The sequence below is a fragment of the Chrysemys picta genome, chromosome 8 (genome assembly GCF_011386835.1).
Source record: "Chrysemys picta bellii isolate R12L10 chromosome 8, ASM1138683v2, whole genome shotgun sequence".
Classification (NCBI taxonomy): Eukaryota; Metazoa; Chordata; order Testudines; family Emydidae; genus Chrysemys; species Chrysemys picta.
In genome coordinates, this window is record NC_088798.1 from 44353890 (window position 1) to 44372114 (window position 18225).

Sequence of the window (18225 nt, forward strand, 5' to 3'; positions counted from 1 at the left end):
TCCCAAGAGTAATATTTTTACAGTATGTAAGTTTAATGGTATTCTGACAACCTAAGTACTGCATATGACATAATGCCATCTATACTTACAGATGGCTTATGCGTTGACATTGTTTCTTATTCCAACATACCATGTAAATTTGCCAATTTAAAAAAAGCTGTCAGAAAAGGAAACTAAAAATTGTAATTACACAACAACAGCACATTTCATACTTTTATTATCCTTTTTGTATAACTGTTAAATTATATCTGAGCTCAAGATTTCCAGAGAAAACAATGCCTTCAAAACTTTCACTCTTTGCACCTATTAATAAATACCATGATTTAGTGTTCTGCTGCACTTTTTGTTGGCACAATTCATTTAACAATGAAAAACAAGTTTAATAGTAATCTGGCTCTTAACAGGTTACAGATCTACAGCTTTTGTTGCTCTAAAACATAAAACAAGTAACTGGCAGTGAGAAATGTGCCAGAAAGAGGCTTCACAGAATCCGCAGGGGGCAGCTGAAAACACTGAGGTTTGAAGGTTCATAGTTTACCAAAAGCAAAGGTAATTTTAACCAGTAGCTCTGGGAAATCTGCTGATACATTAGGGGTTTGATATGAGTGTGAAAGATTGATGATGGGGAAAAAGAAGAACAAATGCTAGCATTTTACAGAGTTTAGCCTAGTATAACACCTTAACTGCAATACAAACTGAAGCCTCCAATGACCGACAAGTGAAACAAAGCCAAGATATTATTATAGTATAAATTCTTCCTCACTGAATTCTCAGAAACCACCTAAAGATGTTGAAAATATTTATATCCCTTTAAAATCAGTTTGTAGCATGACACAAAGAAAAAACAGATACATTATTTTGATACTTTACACACTGTAGGCATTACAGCATATTCTAAAACATAAGAATACTGAGATTTTTCTAGTGTACTGCTAGTAAACAAATAGGTTTAATTAAAACGTTTTTTCCCTAAATCATTGTTCTTGTATTTAAAAGATGTTTTCATCATGAATAACACTATGAAGAAACATTACTTTCTTCAACAACAGAAAGAGGGAGTTGGATGCTAGAAAAGAAAGATCTAATACATAAAGTAGATCAATACTTGAAAAATTATAAAATCTGTAAGTTTACTGCTCTATTTAGTTAATGCAGCTTTAAAATTGGGAAATTATTTTTAGTACAGTCTATTGCTATTAATAAATAATAATGGAATGGCGGATATTGGACTCAATTAATATAATTAATGCCCATGAACATGGATTTCTGGAAAACAGATCTTGTCAAACTAACTCGATATTTATTTTTGATAAGAACGTCAGTTTGACTGATAAAGGTAATAGACTTCTATAGGGGATTTGACTTGATTTCACACTGCATTTTGAAAACTGGATAACTGAAAGGTTTCAAAACATAACTGTAAACAGAGAATCATCATTAAGTGGATGTGCTTCTACTGGCATCCCACGATATCCGATCTTGGCCATACGCTATTTAACTTGTTTGTCAATGACCTGGAAGCTAACAAAATTACTACTGATAATGTTTGTAGATGACAAAGATTGGGGTAGTGGTAAATAGTGAAGAGGACAGGTCACTGGCACAGAGCAATCTGGATCACTTGCAAAGCTGGGCTCAACCAAACAATATAGATTTAAACACAGCCAAATGTAAAGTCATACATCTAGGAACAAAGACTGTAGACCATACTTACAGGATGAGGGAGTCTATGCTGGGAAGCAGTAACTGAAAACAATTTGAGGGTTATGGTGGCTAATCCGCTGAGCTTGAGCTCCAAACCCTGATGCTCTGTCCAAAAGGGCTAATGAAATCCTTGGATGCATAAATGGGAATTTCGAGTAGGAGTAGACAGGCTATTTTACCTCTGTATTTGGTTCTGGTGCAATCGCTACTGAATAGTATGTCCAGTTCTGCTGTGCACAACTCACAAAGGATGTTGCAAAACTGAAAAGGCTTCAGAGAAGAGCCATGAGAATAATTAAAGGATTGGAAAACATATTAGAACAACAGGCTCAAGGAACTCAATCTATTTAGCTTATTAAAGAGAAGATTAAGGGGTGACAATTCAAGTCTGTATATACATATATGGGGAACAGAAATCTGGTAATAGAGGGCACTTCAATCTAGCAGACAGAAGTATAACAAGATGCAATTACTGAAGCTGAAGCTAGACAAAATCAGATTAGGAAAAAGGCACAATTTTTAAAAAATGAGGGAAATTAACAATTGGAACAATTTCAATGTACTCTATTCAGCTGGCTGAACCTGAACCTGAGTAAGACAGAGCTAATGCTGGAGGGCAGAGGATAGCATTTTAAAATTTTGCAGCCATGTTTCCGTCTCCTTTGGGTGAAGAGACACACCCACAACTGGTCAATTCAGACCACGGTTTAGGACTTTTTTTTTTTTGATTCCTCGCTGACACTGTGCTCTCACACAGCAGCATCTGTGATTAACGCTTTCCATCATCTCTAGTTGGCTGTAAGACTCCATCCCACCAGATGATGACCTGGCCTCAGTTATTCACTGCATATCTCAATTGGACTACAGCAACATGATATACCTGTGCAACTTACAAAACTCTAACTAGAACAGAAAGCAGCAGTGCTTCTCCTCAGCAACAAAGGCAACCATAAGCACATCAAACGTGTCCTTCACTCCCTACACTGGCTTCCCAAAGTATTTCAAATCAAGTTCAAGGTCACAGTTGTTGTTATTTGTATATTATCACGCATTTATGAGCCCTAGCCATGGACCAGTACCCCACTGTGCTAAGCGCTGTACAAACAGAACAAAAAGATGGTCCCTCCCACAAGGAGCTTACAATTTAAGTATAAGACAAGAGGCAGCAGTTGGCTAGAGACAGACAAATGGGGGAGTACCAGGAAACAATGATATAATTTTAGTCACCATGATAGACAGAAGTCTCAGCACACTAGAGGCTTAATCATTATCAAGACTTTTGTAGGCATCATGGCAAAGGAGCATTTAAGGAGGGATCTGAAGGAAGATAACATCCTCAAAACTACCTTATCAACTAGGAGATCCTCCCAAGTATCAGAGCAGTAAGGGAGAAAGCCGGTGTTAATATCTCAATAACAAGTAAGAGATGGTAGGTCAGGTGAGGATAAGCCACCAGGGCTCTGAAAGTGTTGATAATTTGCTTATGTTTCATGTGATACAGAAGGTGGAGCTAATGAAGGAATGCAAAAGAGGGGTGACAAAGTGACAGGCCAGAAAAATAGTCTTTGCAGTAATATTCTGTATGGATATGAGCAGGGCAAGGTTGCAGTTGTCAAGGCCAAAGAGAAAAGAGGGTTATCTACCTTTTCGTAACTGTTGTTCTTCGAGATGTGTTGTTCACGTCCATTACGCATTAGGTGTGCGTGTGTCGCGTGCATGGACGTCGGAAACTTTTTCCCTCAGCGGCTCCCATCGGGCCGGCAGGGGTCCCCCCCTACCAGAGCGGAGCCCCGCTCTAGTATATATATACACACCTGCCGGCCCAACCCTCCCTCGGTTCCTTCTTGCCGGTGACTCCGACAGAGGGGAAGGAGGGTGGGAAGTTAATGGACGTGAACAACACATCTCGAAGAACAACACTTACGAAAAGGTAGGTAACCGTCTTTTCTTCTTCGAGTGATTGTTCACGTCCACTACACATTAGGTGACTCACAAGCTTACCATTAGAGGAGGGTAGGAGTCAAGCAACAATTGATGGAAGCACAGCCCTGCTGACCACCACGTCCTCTCTGGTCTGATGATGGACTGCGTAATGGGCTGTGAATGTATGCACCGACGACCAGGTGGCCGCTTTACAGATTTCCTGGAGTGGAACCTGCGCCAAGAAAGCCGTCGAGGATGCTTGGGCCCTAGTCGAGTTAGCCCTGATCACCAGGGTTGGTACTTTGGCGGGCTCATAGCATGTGCGGATGCAAAGCACAATCCATGATGATAATCGTTGTGCCGAGATAGGCTGGCCTTTCATTCTCTCCGCAATGGCAATGAGCAGTTGTGTCGACTTTCAAAATGGCCTGGCCCATTCCAGATAGAACGCCAGGGCTCTACGGACATCGAGGGTATGCAGGCTGTGGTGGCGTGGGTTCGTATGGGGTTTGGGGAAGAACACCGGTAAACAAATGTCCTTCCCCATATGAAATTGTGAGACCACTTGGGGTGCGGTCTCAGCTGTACCTTGTCCTTATAAAAAACTGTATAGGGGGTTCCGAAGTGAGGGCTCTCAACTCCGATACCCTCCTAGCCGATGTAATGGCCACTAGAAACGCTACCTTCCATGAGAGGTGCATGAGAGAGCAAGAGGCTAGAGGTTCAAAGCCCCATGAGTTTAGTTAGGACCAGGTTAAGGTTCCATGTAGGGACCGGCAGGCGTGAGTAGGGAAACACTCTTTACAGCCCCTTGAGAAATCAGACTACTGTGGGGTTGGAAAATACAGAAAAACCCAACTCTCCCGGGTGGAATGCCGATATGGCGGCCAGATGCACTTTAATTGAGGAGGGGGCGAGCCCTTGATGCTTGAGGTGCAGCAAGTAGTCCAGTATTGATGGGATGGAGGCCTGCAGAGGCTGTATGTGATTAGGCTCGCACCAGTGGGAGAACCTCTTCCATTTGGCAACGTAGGTCGCTCTTGTGGAGGGCTTCCTACTACCACGGAGAATTTGTTGGACCTGGTGGGAGCACCTATTCTCCGTAGCGTTTAGCCAGAGAGATTCCACGACGTGATATGTAGCGACGGTAGGTTCAGGTGGAGTAGGCGACCCCGGTCCTGCATGATGAGGTCTCGGTGCAGGGGTAGGGCAATCAGGGCGGTCAATGACAGTTCCAGCAGGGTCGTAAACCAATGCTGGCACGGCCACGCCAGTGCGATGAGAATAATCGCCGCTTTGTCCCTGCGGGTCTTGAGCAGGACCCTGTGGATGAGCGGGAATGGTGGGAAGGCATACTTCAGGCTCCCGCCCCACTGAATCACGAAGGCATCTGTCAATGAGCCTGGGCTGAGATTCTGGAATGAACAAAACCGAGGACATTGGCTGTTGTCCTTGGTGGCAAAGAGATCCACCTGGGGAAAACCCCACCTCTGGAAAATTGAATGCAGGACGTCCTTTCTCAGCGTCCATTTGTGCACGTGGTACAACCTGCTGAGGTGGTCTGCTAACCCTTTTTGAACCCCCGGAAGATATGCTGCCACCAATTGAACTGAGTGGGTGATACAGAAGTCCCATAGGAGAAGCGCCTCGTGACAGAGGGGAGAGGATCTAGACCCGCCCTGCTTGTTTATGTAGAACATGGCGGTAGAGTTGTCGGTCAGAACTGACACGCTGTGGCCTTCTATGGTAGTGTGAATGGTCTGGCAGGCGAGGTGAACTGCCCTTAACTCCTTCACATTGATGTGCAGCAACTTTTCTTCCCTGGACCATAAGCCCTGGGTTCGTAGGTCCCCTAATGTGCCCCCAGCCCAGGTCTGACGCATCTGTTACTAGCATCAGGGTGGGCTGCAGTGCAGTGAAGGGGACTCCTTCGCAAACTTGCTGTTGATCGAGCCACCAGCGGAGGGAGTTCGACACCTGAGCTGGGATTGTCACAAGGGGTCTCTGCTGGGGCGATACGTTTGGGCTAGCCACAGCTGTAACGGTCTGAGTCCCAGGCGGGCATGTCTGACTACGTGTGTGCAAGCCGCCATGTGCCCCAGGAGCTGCATACAGCATCTGGCTGTGGTTGTGGGAAATTGTTGAATGGAGGTTACGGCTCTTTGAATGGCCAGGAACCTGGGAACTAGAAGACTTGCTCGTGCCTCCACCGAGTCTAGGACTGCCCCTATGAAGTCCAGTTTCTGTGTGGGGATCAGTGAGGACTTGGGCACATTGATCAATAGACCGAGCTTGTGGAACACATGTAACGCCAGTGCCACGTGGGAGCGAACCTCGTCCTCTGACCTGCCCGCGAGGAGCCAGTCGTCCAAGTATGGGTATACCCACGTCTTTATTTTTCGAAGAAAGGCTGGCACCACGGACATGCATTTCATGAACACTCGAGGGGCCGTTGCCAGGCCGAAGGGCAAGACCGTAAATTGGAAATGGTGTTGGTTGATGGTGAAATGCAGGAACCGCCGGTGAGCAGGGCGGATGGCGATGTGAAAATACGCATCTTTCATATCGAGGGCAGCGTACCAATCCCCCGGATCCAGGGATGGGATAATAGCGCCAAGGGAGACCATGCGAAAGCGGGCCTTCACTAAGAATTTGTTTAGTTTGCGAAGGTCCAAAATAGGGTGGAGACCCCCTTTTGCTTTGGGGATAAGGAAATATCTGGAGTAGAACCCTTTCCCTCTTAGGTCTGGAGGGACCTCTTCCACCACCCCTGCTCTGAGGAGCGCCTGCACCTCCTGTATAAGAAGTTGCTCGTGAGAGGGGTCCCTGAAGAGGGACGGGGATGGGGGATAGGAGGGAGGGGGCGAGGAGAACTGAAGAGTGTATCCCACCTCCACCGTGCGAAGGACCCAACGGTCCGATGTTATACAGGACCAAGCACGGTAGAAATGGGACAAATGGTCCCTGAAACATAGGGGAGGATCCGGTATGAGGGTCGGTACGCTGTCCTCGATCGCAACTTCAAAATCCTTGCTTGTTGCCAGGCTGCAGCTTGCCTCAGCCTTGGCTTTGGTTAGGCGTGTTATTTTGCCTATGCCTGTTGTCCCTGCCCCTTCTGCGGTACGGTTCCTGCCTGGGGCGAGGGTGGTACTGTCTCTGCTGTGGAGGCTGGGGCCTAAAAGGCTTCCTCTGTGTCGCTGGGGTGTGCATTCTCAACGACTTGAGGGTTGCTCGCGAGTCTTTGAGGCTATGTAGCCTGGCATCCGTTAGGTCTCAGAACAAGCCTGACCCTTCGAACGGGATGTCTTGTAAGGTGTTTTGCACCTCTGGTGGAAGGCCTGAAGCCTGTAACCATGCCGAGCGCCTCATCACCACTCCTGACGCGATTGTCCTGGCAGTTGCATCCACGGAGTCAAGGGAGGCCTGCAGAGAGGTTTTGGCCACCGCCTTCCCTTCGTCCACGATGGCTGAGAACTCGGGTTGTGAACCCTGAGGCAGGGAGTCCTTAAACTTGGAGACTGATGCCCAAGAATTGAAATTGTGCCTGTTCAGAATCGCTTGCTGATTAGCGATCCTTAACTGGAGGCCCCCGGACGAGTAGACCTTTTGGAATGACCCGAGTCTGCCTCAGAAACCACGGACGGTGACCTTGAGGGCCACGATTGTGTCGTGGAACGGTGCCGGTCCGGGGTCAGAGAGTGGTGCTTTCGTGACCGGGATCGGGAGTGGCGCCTTGTCGACCTGGACCAGGACCGGTACTGGTGCCCTCGGGACCGGGAACGACTGCTAGTGGTCGGTCTCGGGGATCGCGTGACTGACACGTCCCGGTGCCTGTTTGAATAAGGAGCCAGGGAATGCTGGACCGGTGCCGGGCGTTTGCTAGGGCCAGACGCCTGTGAGGCTTTCTGCCCCGAGGGTAGCCAGGAGTCCACCGAGGCGGAGCTTGACTGGGATCGGCGCCGTGAATGGTGCCGAGATGATGACCTTGATGGGCGCACCAATGCCGGCTTGCCTCTGGATGGCAGTCTCGGTGTCGGCCCCGGATGCTTGTCTTTGGCCTGGAGGCGGCTCTCCGCGGACAATTCGATGAGGTCCCTTGCTGCCTCAAATGTGTCTGGTGTGGAGGGCTGTTCCAAAAGCTCCTCCAGCCCTTCCTCTTCACTCAATGCACTTATCCTGGGGCTCGACGGGCCTTTCTGCGCCGTAGCCACTGGCACCGGGATCTGTCCTGGGGCAGCAATGCCCTTGGGCGCACTCAAGTCCTTCACGGGCACTACCTTTTTAAGTGGGGAGCGTCCTCGGGCCTTGGGTTGGGCCTTCGATTTTGTTGGCCAAGACGACCGGTGCCAGGGCGGTCCTGTTGTTTCGGTGCCGTAGGCTTAGGGTGCCCCACCAGTGCAGGATCACGAACCGATGCCGGGGCACTCCGCACCGAGGCTGACGGTACCGCGGCCGGATGAGTCGAAGTGGAGGGCTGTAATGCAGCCTCCATGAGCAGCTGCTTAAGCCGAAAGTCTCTCTCTTTCTTAGTTCTGGGCTTGAAGGCCTTACAGATCTTGCAGCGCTCTTTCTGGTACGATTCCCCCAGGCAACGGAGACAAGAGTCGTGGGGATCGCTAATTGGCATAGGCTTGCGGCACGTGGCACAAGCCTTGAAGCCTTGGGCGTGCGGCATGCCCCGCTGCCCAGGGCCGGTGTCGGGATTTATCCAAACACCTAAAACAGAAGAGCTTAACTATCTTCTAAAGATTTGATAACTGCTAACATTAACACTAAGGGACACTCTCAGGTGAGAGATAAGAGTTGTTCCAACACCATCACGGACGGTAAGAAGGAACTGAGGGAGGGTCGGGCCGGCAGGTGTATATATATGCTAGAGCGGGGCGCCGCTCTGGCGGGGGAGAGGGGGGAAGAGGGGGACCCCTGCCGGCCCAATGGGAGCCGCTGAGGGGAAAAGTTTCCGACGTCCGTGCACGCAATGCGCGCGCACCTAATGTGTAATGGACGTGAACAATCACTCGAAGAAGAAGGATACTGCAGTAATCGAGATGCAAGATAATGAGATCCTGAATAAAAGAATTTTAGCTGTGTGGATGGATAGGAAAGGCTGATCTTAGAGATGCAGACAGAATCTGTAAGTTTAGACATAGCCTGGATGTGAGGACATACAGAGAGGTGTTGAAGGTGACACCAAAATTATGGGCCTGAGTGACAAGTGGGAAGGTGGTACTATCCACAGTGATCAAGAAAAGAGGTAGTAGGGAAGGACGGTGGGGAGGCAGGGAGAGAGAAGAGATTAAAAACTTTCTTTTAGTCATATATAGCTTGAGCTGACAGCTAGACTATCACAAGATGTGAGAGACAGGCTGAGATTTTAGTTTGGACAGGAGAGAGGTTTGGGTAGAGACGGTAGTTGAATTTGTATTTGCAGATAAGATTACCCAGAGATAAGATGTAGAAGGAGAAGAGAAGACCAACAATAGAGTCCTGTAGAGCCCTGACAGAAAGTTGGGGGAGAGGAGGATGAGAAGGACCCTCCAAAGGATATGCTGAAGGAGCAACTACAGAGACAGGAGAACCACCAGGAAAGGACAGAGTCAGAGAAGCCAAGGGAAGCCAATATTTCAAGGAGAAGAGCACAAGTGAAAGAGTCAAAGGTGGCTGACAGGTCAATGAAAATAAGGATTGAGTGGTGGTTCTAAGATTTGGCTAGGAAGAGGTCGTTGATGCTGGTAAGAGTGGTTTCAGTGGCGTGCAAGAGGCAGAATTCAGATTGAGGAGTGTCTAGGATGACAATGCAGGAGAGGAACTGCAACAACAATCAGACAGCAAGTTCAATGAGCTTAGAGATGAAAGGGAGATTTGGTGATAGCTGGAGAGCCACGTGGGGTCAAGGGTGTTGGTATTTTTTGTTTTTAAATGGGAGACTAAAGCATTCTTGCATTGTAAGGAAAAAGATCCAGAGAGGAGTGAGAGATGAAGGAGAAGATGAGAGTGGACACGAGAGATCTGGAAACAGGATGGGGTCACTGGGGCAAGTGTAGGAGTTAGAAGAGAAAAATAGACAACTTTTGTGTCTATGGCAGGGAAAAAGGAGACGAGAGTGGTAAGAAAGAAAGGATACCTATGCAAGGGGAGGAGGAAGGTCACATCATATTATATTCAAGGTGTTCCATGGCCTGGCCCTACAATATCTAGAAGACCACCTAAAGCTCCAGGATGAAGACTGACAACTTTGCTCCTCTAGAGCAATGGAACTCCATATAATGAGGGTTTAGCGTATCTGCGAAGGAGACAGAACTTTCTCAGTGGCTGGTTGAGACTGTAGAATGAACTTCCCCAGGAACTAAGGACCATTACAAACCTCACCACATTCCATTCCAAGTACAAGGCAAATTTCTTTGACCCTGCCTTTTCTATCAAATACAATGCAACATGTATTTAAAACAAAAAACAAACAAACAAAAAAACCACCTACCAAAACCAGACATTAAATTGTACAGGCTTCTCCCCCTGAGTACAGGATGAGAGAACAAGACATGTGACAGGTGTTAGTCACTTTCCTTAAAAAATACACTACTAGAAGATGCTCAGATGCTACAGTGATGAGTGTGGCATAAGAATGTACAGGGAACAAAATAGCATAGACTAGGTATACTAGAACTCAATGATCCCTCCTGGACTACAAGTCTATGAATCTATTGGATTGGTTGGCATTTGTGCTCTCAAAACAGCATGGAACCTTTTGCCTTAGTTGAACACATGTACTCTGTAGATTAAAGAATAGCTTCTCATTTTTTATTTTATTTTGCTAACCATTTAAAGTAGCTCAAAATTGCTAATCCTCAGAATGAGATGAATTCGAAGCACTGCCAGTCACTAGCCTCATCCATAAACTGAGACTGTTCGTTCTGCCAAATTATGGGGTAGTTTGAAGGATCATATGCATGCACGCATGCCATCTGGCCCTGCCCACATCAAAAAGGGATGTGTGCATGTCTTCACTGCAGCATTGTCTTCCAAACTCCTGGACCCACAGAGGATCCATCACAAGTCCATAGATCAATATGTAAGGAGGTGGAGGAAGATCAAGGGTAGCTGTATTATCTTGTCTATGGTCCATGTTCATTTTGCATAACCATCCAACCCTGGCAACATAGCTCCATTGGCACTATGATGCCATAGAGATGAAAGTCAGGGGGTGCTGAAGCCAGTGTGGCATCACTAGAAAATGCAAATGGCCCTGTGCTTTCAGCGCATCTAGGTAGTTTTGCAGGGTTTGGGGGCCTTTCTGATCTTCCTCCCTGCCCCCAGAAAGGACTATCTGGCCATATGGGTAGAGGTTGTGAGATACTCTGCTGCCTACCAGGAACAAAGCAAAGTTTCACTGAAGAAGTGAAGTGCTCTATTTCTTTTCTACTGAATCCTAACCTACATTCCTGAACGCTATGGCTACTACTAACACCATTATTGTATTTAACTTAAAAGTGTAGGTAAAGGGAATAGGCACAAACATAAATCTGATTTGGAACTACGACACGACTACAGGCTGTCACCTGTAGAGCCATGTACTGGCATGCAGAGATCAAAAACTCAGGTTGATCCTTGCTTCTAATAAAGGCCATAAGGTGTGCTATGGAGGAAAGGCATTCAGCCCTGGAAAGGTTGGTGGAGAGAAAAAATGAGGGAAGTGTATCCTATATTGCTCTCAAACGCCCTCCTAACCAACCCAGGTGAAGTGCATTCCAACTTCAGTGGGTATTATGACCAGCCTTCTACCAAAAGGGAGATTGAATCAGTGGTTCTATTTGTTTTAAAAAGGAAGAATCTCAAAAGTTAAACACACACACACACACACACACACACACCAGAAACCCCTACTTGTTTGATAAGGTTGTACACAATTAATAATGCCATTAACTAAGCTTAGCCAGACCACTTTAACTATTGAAATTTGTTTTAAAATCCTTACATTTATTTTGAAGTTTGAATAGGTGTTTTTTTTAAAGTTGCAATTAAAGGCACTACCATTTAAATTTAGAAGTTATAATACATAATTAAGGAGAATTTTAGTATATTTCTTTATACATGTGAAAACCTGAATATACTCTGCTGGTGTAGTTAAAAAAATTTTTTTAGATGAAGAGATAGATTGATGATTGGACAAAGTTTGTAGTTCACTAATTTTTTTGTGTGTATCATAGAATATCAGGGTTGGAAGGGACCTCAGGAGGTCATCTAGTCCAACTCCCTGCTCAAAGCAGGACCTAATCCCCACCTAAATCATCCCAGCCAGGCTTTGTCAAGCCTGACCTTAAAAACCTCTCAGGAAGGAGATTCCACCACCTCCCTAGGTAATCCATTCCAGTGCTTCACCACCCTCTAGTGAAAAAGTTTTTCCTAATATCCAACCTAAACCTCCCCCACTGCAACTTGAGACCATTACTCCTTGTTCTATCATCTGCTACCACTGAGAACAGTCTAGATACATCTTCCTTGGAACCGCCTTTCAGATAGTTGAAAGCAGCTCAAATCCCCCCTCATTCTTCTCTTCTGCAGACTAAATAATCCCAGTTCCCTCAGCCTCTCCTCATAAATAATGAGCTCCAGCCCCCTTATCATTTTTGTTACCCTCTGCTGGCCTCCCTCCAATTTTTCCACATCCTTCTTGTAGTGTGGGGCCCAAAACTGGACACAGTACTCCAGGTGAGGCCTCACCAATGTAGAATAGAGGGGAATGATCACATCCCTTGATCTGCTGGCAATTCTCCTACTTATACGGCCCAAAATACCATTAGCCTTCTTGGCAACAAGGGCACACTGTTGACTCATATTCAGCTTCTCGTCCACCATAACCCCTAGGTCCTTTTCTGCAGAACTGCTGCCTAGCCGCTCGGTCCCTAGTCTGTAGCAGTGCATGGGATTCTTCCGTCCTAGGTACAGGACTCTGCACTTGTCCCTGTTGAACCTCATCAGATTTCTTTTGGCCCAATCCTCTAATTTGTCTAGGTCCCTCTATATCCTATCCCTACCCTCCAGCGTATCTACCACTACTCCCAGTCATCTGCAAACTTGCTGAGGGTGCTTACCACGCCATCCTCCAGATCATTAATGAAGATATTGAACAAAATTGGCCCCAGGACCGACCTTTGGGGAACTCTGCTTGATACCAGCTGCCAACTAGACAGAGCCATTGATTACTACCCGTTGAGCCCAATGATTTAGCCAGCTTTCTATCCACCTTATAGTCCATTCATCCAGCCCATACTTCTTTAACTTACTGGCAAGAATACTGTGGGAGATCGTATCAAGAGCTTTGCTAAAGTCAAGGAATAACACGTCCACTGCTTTCCCCTCACTCACAGAGCCAGTTATCTCATCACAGAAGGCAATTAGGTTAGTCAGGCATGACTTGCCCTTGGTGAATCCATGCTGACTGTTCCTGATCACTTACCTCTCCTCAAAGTGCTTCAAAATTGATTCCTTGGGGACCTGCTCCATGATTTTTTCAGGGAATGGGGTGAGGCCAACTGGCTTGTAATTCCCCGGATCCTCCTCCTTCCCTTTTTTAAAGATGGGCACTACATTAGCCTTTTTCCAGTCATCCGGGACCTCCCAAGATCACCACAAGTTTTCAAAAGATAATGGCCAATGGCTCTGCAATCACATCCGTCAACTCTTTTAGCACTCTTGGATGCAGCGCATCCGGCCCCATGACTTGTGCTCGTCCAGCTTTTCTAAATATTCCTGAACCACTTCTTTCTACAGAGAGGGCTGGTCACCTCCTCCCCAAACTGTGTTTCCCAGTGCAGTAGTTTGTGAGCTGACCTTGTTCGTGAAGACAGAGGCAAAAAAAGCATTGAGTACATTAGCTTTTTCCACATCCTCTGTCACTAGGTTGCCTCCCCCATTCCGTAAGGGGCCCACACTTACCCTGACCACCTTCTTGTTGCTAACATATGTGTAGAACCCCTTCTTGTTACTCTTAACATCCCTTGCTAGCTACAACTCCAAGTGTGATTTGGCCTTCCTGATTCACTCCTGCACGCCTGAGCAATATCCTCCCTGGTCATTTGTTCAATCTTCCACTTCTTGTAAGCTACTTTTTTGCGTTTAAGATCAGCAAGGATTTCACTGTTAAGCCAAGCTGGTCGCTTGCCATATTTACTATTCTTTCTACACATTGGGATGGTTTGTTCCTGCAACCTCAATAACAATTCTTTAAAATACAGCCAGCTCTCCTGGACTCCTTTTCCTCTCACGTTATTCTCCCAGGGGATCCTGCCCATCAGTTCCCTGAGGGAGTCAAAGTTTGCTTTTCTGAAGTCCAGGGTCCGTATTCTGCTGCTCTCCTTTCTTCCTTGTGTCAGGATCCTGCACTCGACCATCTCATGGTCATTGCCTCCCAGGTTCCCGTCCACTTTTGCTTCCCCTACTAATTCTTCCCTGTTTGTGAGCAGCAGGTCGAGAAGAGCTCTGCCCCTAGTTGGTTCCTCCAGCACTTGCACCAGGAAATTGTCCCCTACGCTTTCCAAAAACTTCCTGGATTGTCTGTGCACTGCTGTATTGCTCTCCCAGTAGATATCAGGGTGACTGAAGTCCCCCATGAGAACCAGGGCCTGTGATCTAGTAACTTCTGTTAGTTTCCTGAAGAAAGTCTCGTCCACTTCATCCCCCCCTGGTCTGGTGGTCTATAGCAGACTCCCACCACGATGTCACCCTTGTTGCTCACACGTCTAAACTTAATCCAGAGACTCTCAGGTATTTCTGCAGTTTCATACTGGAGCTCTGAGCAGTCATACTGCGCTCTTACATACAATGCAACTCCCCCCACCTGTAGGAGGACTGGAGTGGAAAATAGCCATAAGAAAGGCCACTTTCAAGAAAGGATAGTTTGGGGAAACTACTAGTTTGGGGAAACTAGTAACAGAAGTTCCAAGAGAAATGAAATTAAGAAATAACAAAGAAGGATTGTATTAAGGATATTAGGAAAGCGATTATGATAAATCAGTGCTTAGCAGACATTATAAAGTTGATAACAGTGTTTACAATGTACAGTCTTACTTTTATGAGTTTATAAATCAGCTACAAAATTTTCTCCCCCAGGCTGAATCCTGGCGTAAGGTCTGAGTTTAAAGTATGGAACTCCAACAAAACACAGCACCCCAGTTGAAAAAACACCTTTTTTGCCCTCTTCTCCTTTTCCTGCTGATTCTTATATTTGTAAAAGAGGACTTAAAGTTTTTTTTTTTACCCCCAGCTCAGTTTCCAAGCACCTTGCAACCACTCCCCCATGGTGAACCTAAAAAAACAGAGTTGAAGCAACTGTTTGTCTTTCCTACCTTTTTGATTTATAACTCAAAGTAATAGGCCAGCTCTTCTCCCTCCATCACTGACTTTCACCTCCTCTGCATGCTCCCTTTCTATTGAACATTGTAGATTAGGACTTTTTGGCTCCCACAAATAGAGTACAATAGTGTTGGTTCCCACTGCAGCCTGTTCACGTTGCTGTTTTATGTACTATGTTTTATTTATGGGCATTAGCAGGGCCTAAGCCATGACAAGTAATATAAAAGAATGCTGCAATATTGTCTGAACTCGCCACTGGCATATTATAGTAGGCAAACAATAATATTTTAAAATAAAATAGTATATTATCTAATCTTGATTTGGCGTTTTTTAAATTATATCTGAAGTCAAGAGAGAGGAAGCCTGGTAAAAAGAAGATGCCCCGCTATTTTTGTCTTTTATATGAGGTGACATGGACTCACTTAATCTCAATTTTTCCACTGAGACCCATGTAATTATTGTTGGTCTTGGTATGTGGCAATTTCTGCTTATAGCAAAGACAAGAATCTATAATAAAAAAGAAAAACTGGAATGTGTAGATGAGTGTCCCAAAGGTTTCCTCGATGACAGGGAATTGGCTGATTATACTGCCGAAATTATAGAATGTAAAGTCTGCTTTCTGAAATGAGAGTTTATAATACACTGGTTTTAGCTCTTTAAAATCCAGCAATTACCTAAACCTCCCTGAGCTCTTGGATACTATTATGCTGAATAAAAATCTTGTCATGGGTCTTAAATCCTGGCTAGCCTTGGCTGCTCTCTTGAGGGGTCTTAAGGCTGATTCAATGCCCTTTGAAGTCAATGGCAAGGGGTCCATTGAATTCAGTGAATAGTGCATTAGGCCATTAATGAAATAAACAAGTTCTTTTTTTGACTTGCTCCAGAACATGGACAACAACTAGATAGTCAACTCGGCAATCCTGCAAAATTCTATTGGGTATCTAGAACAACCTCCACCTAAACAGTCAATGAGAAATAATCTGCTTTCTTGCCATTAGGCAGTCATGAGCAGACAGATATTTTTATAGGACAGGCTTAAGTTTTAAAGCAATTCTCAGTTTAGATGGCCAACAACATCTAAGTGGAGATTCCCATTCATTTTGCATGATGCTGTTTAAGACTGGATTAACTGAGATTCTGAAGGATTTTGAACCCCTAATTTATTTAAGATTTTGGATTTGTAACATACACCCCTCCATACACAGCTTCAAGCACATATATATAATTTAACACACCAATATATTTAACTTCCTTTTCTCCCCCCAGAGTAAACAGAACCATCCCCTAATACAATCTATCAATTAATTATCCATTCCCACAACAATTTTCCTTTCTAAGTATAGATTACTTACTGAGAACTATTCCTCTTTACGGTACTTACATTTAGATTTAACAATTTGTAGACTATCCCTCAACACTTTAAAAACAGAGACAATCTGTTGGTCCTCTGTGCCTCCCTTGGTATCATTTTTCTCGAGAAGTCTATTCCACCTCTTTAGATTTTAAATAATCTCCTCAAATGATACCCAAAATATGTGAATTCTTTGCAAATGCTTTTAGTACGGTGAATATAATGCTACTCTTTATGAGTGATCCAATTCCCATACAAAAAAGAATTGGGTGTTTTTAGATGTTCTTTTGTACTTTCTCCCACACACTTTTTAAAAGAATGTTTGCTATTCAAAATTCTAAATCCTGATCTGCCCATCCCATTCTCCCCAGACACTACAAATTGGAGATTGGGGTGCAGGTCATGATGGTAAATAAAAATCCTGTTATGTCTTCACAGGGAATAAATATCAAAACATGATATTATATGTATTTATAAAATGTATTTAAAAAAGGTAGTTCTTTTTTGCTATTTTACATTGTGTTTACAGGCACCAGATTAGGTAATGGAATATCTGTGCCCCATATGCAGCTGTCCCAAATTGGCTAAATACTATGGAACCATGTTTTGTCAAGTGATATTGAATCAGTTTAATTTTGGTATCTAATCTTTTTAAACAGGAAGATGTATTTATTTGTCTTTAAAATGTCATGATATTTGTTTTTGTTCTGTTAGAATATGAGCAAAAACTAATTTAGCAATATATAACCTATTACATTTCATACCTCCTCAAAGTGCATGTCACCAGCAAATATTACATGTTCCATTTATAAATTCCTTTTGCATACCTGATTAATTAGCTGTGGAAAAAATACTGTAAAGGGTCAGTGCAGTCTTTAACCCTGTTGAAATTCATTCTTTAGTTTTATTTTTTATTACAACTCTATAAAATGTTCTGTTTACAATAGGTACCGACTTGTTCTAAACAGACATCTTTTATTAAGTAGTCCAAGGGCAAAGAAACAGGAAACTGAGTGAAACAGATATCATTACAGCTTAATAAGGTTTGACCAAGGGGCGGACAACTTGAATTTAAAAAAAAAAAAAAAAAAAAAAAGTTGGGGTAACACAATATAAAGAAATTAAGTTTATATGAATAACATTATTTTATTTTATCTTGCAACAAAATCATTTTGCATGATATTCTTACCTAAAGAATGTGCAGCTGTGGTTTTGGAGCTGAAAAATCGTCCAAGTCCAAGATCTCCAAGCTTTACTACCCCTGTAGCTGTAATGAACACATTAGCTGGCTTTATATCTATGAAGAGAAAAACATTTTGCAATACGTTAGCAATAAAACCTACTGCATCAATAATACCTGTACTGAGGCTTGTAGTTTTATTAAATGTTAATCAAATCAAATGACAGTACTGCTTAGAAAATCTTTTAAGCATTTAATAAAATGTGAATTTGGGATTTTAAAAATTCTAATTAACTTTTGTGGCTTAAACTCAAGTTACTTTTATTGGTTGTGCTTAATTCACTATAGCAACAAAAACTGAGCAACGAAAAACAACAAATAAAACAAGCAACACATAAAACAGTTTTAGCTCTAAAACTACAAAACATGAACATGCAGATAATAGCTATTGTTATACAACCTATTTAAGTCTTAACCCTGACCTTTGGTGACAACAGCAGCATTTTTTAAAAGTACCTGACACTAGTCTCCTAAAAAAAAAAAAAGGCAGGTGAAACTTATTTAAGTGTCAAGTACCCTCAGTTGTCACTGAGCTCAAGAGCAACAGCTCAACGGTTCAAAAGCAGAACTTTTGAAAATCAGGTCAAGTTTAGATATGAACATAACAACAGGCACTCTTCTTTAAAAAAATCTTGACCTGCATGTTCTTAACTTTTGC

General features: G+C 44.2%; 1 protein-coding gene across 14 annotated transcripts in view; it reads right to left on the reverse strand.

Moving 5' to 3' along the window:
- The window catches only part of NEK7 (NIMA related kinase 7), a 253273-nt gene that overhangs the window by 132319 nt on the left and 102729 nt on the right, over window positions 1-18225 (reverse strand). For all 14 annotated transcript variants that reach the window (XM_024102010.3, XM_065554400.1, XM_024102007.3 and 11 more), the window contains one exon: window positions 17517-17624. In XM_024102010.3, coding sequence (XP_023957778.1) covers window positions 17517-17624 — 108 coding nt within the window. The remainder of the gene's footprint in view (window positions 1-17516; window positions 17625-18225) is intronic.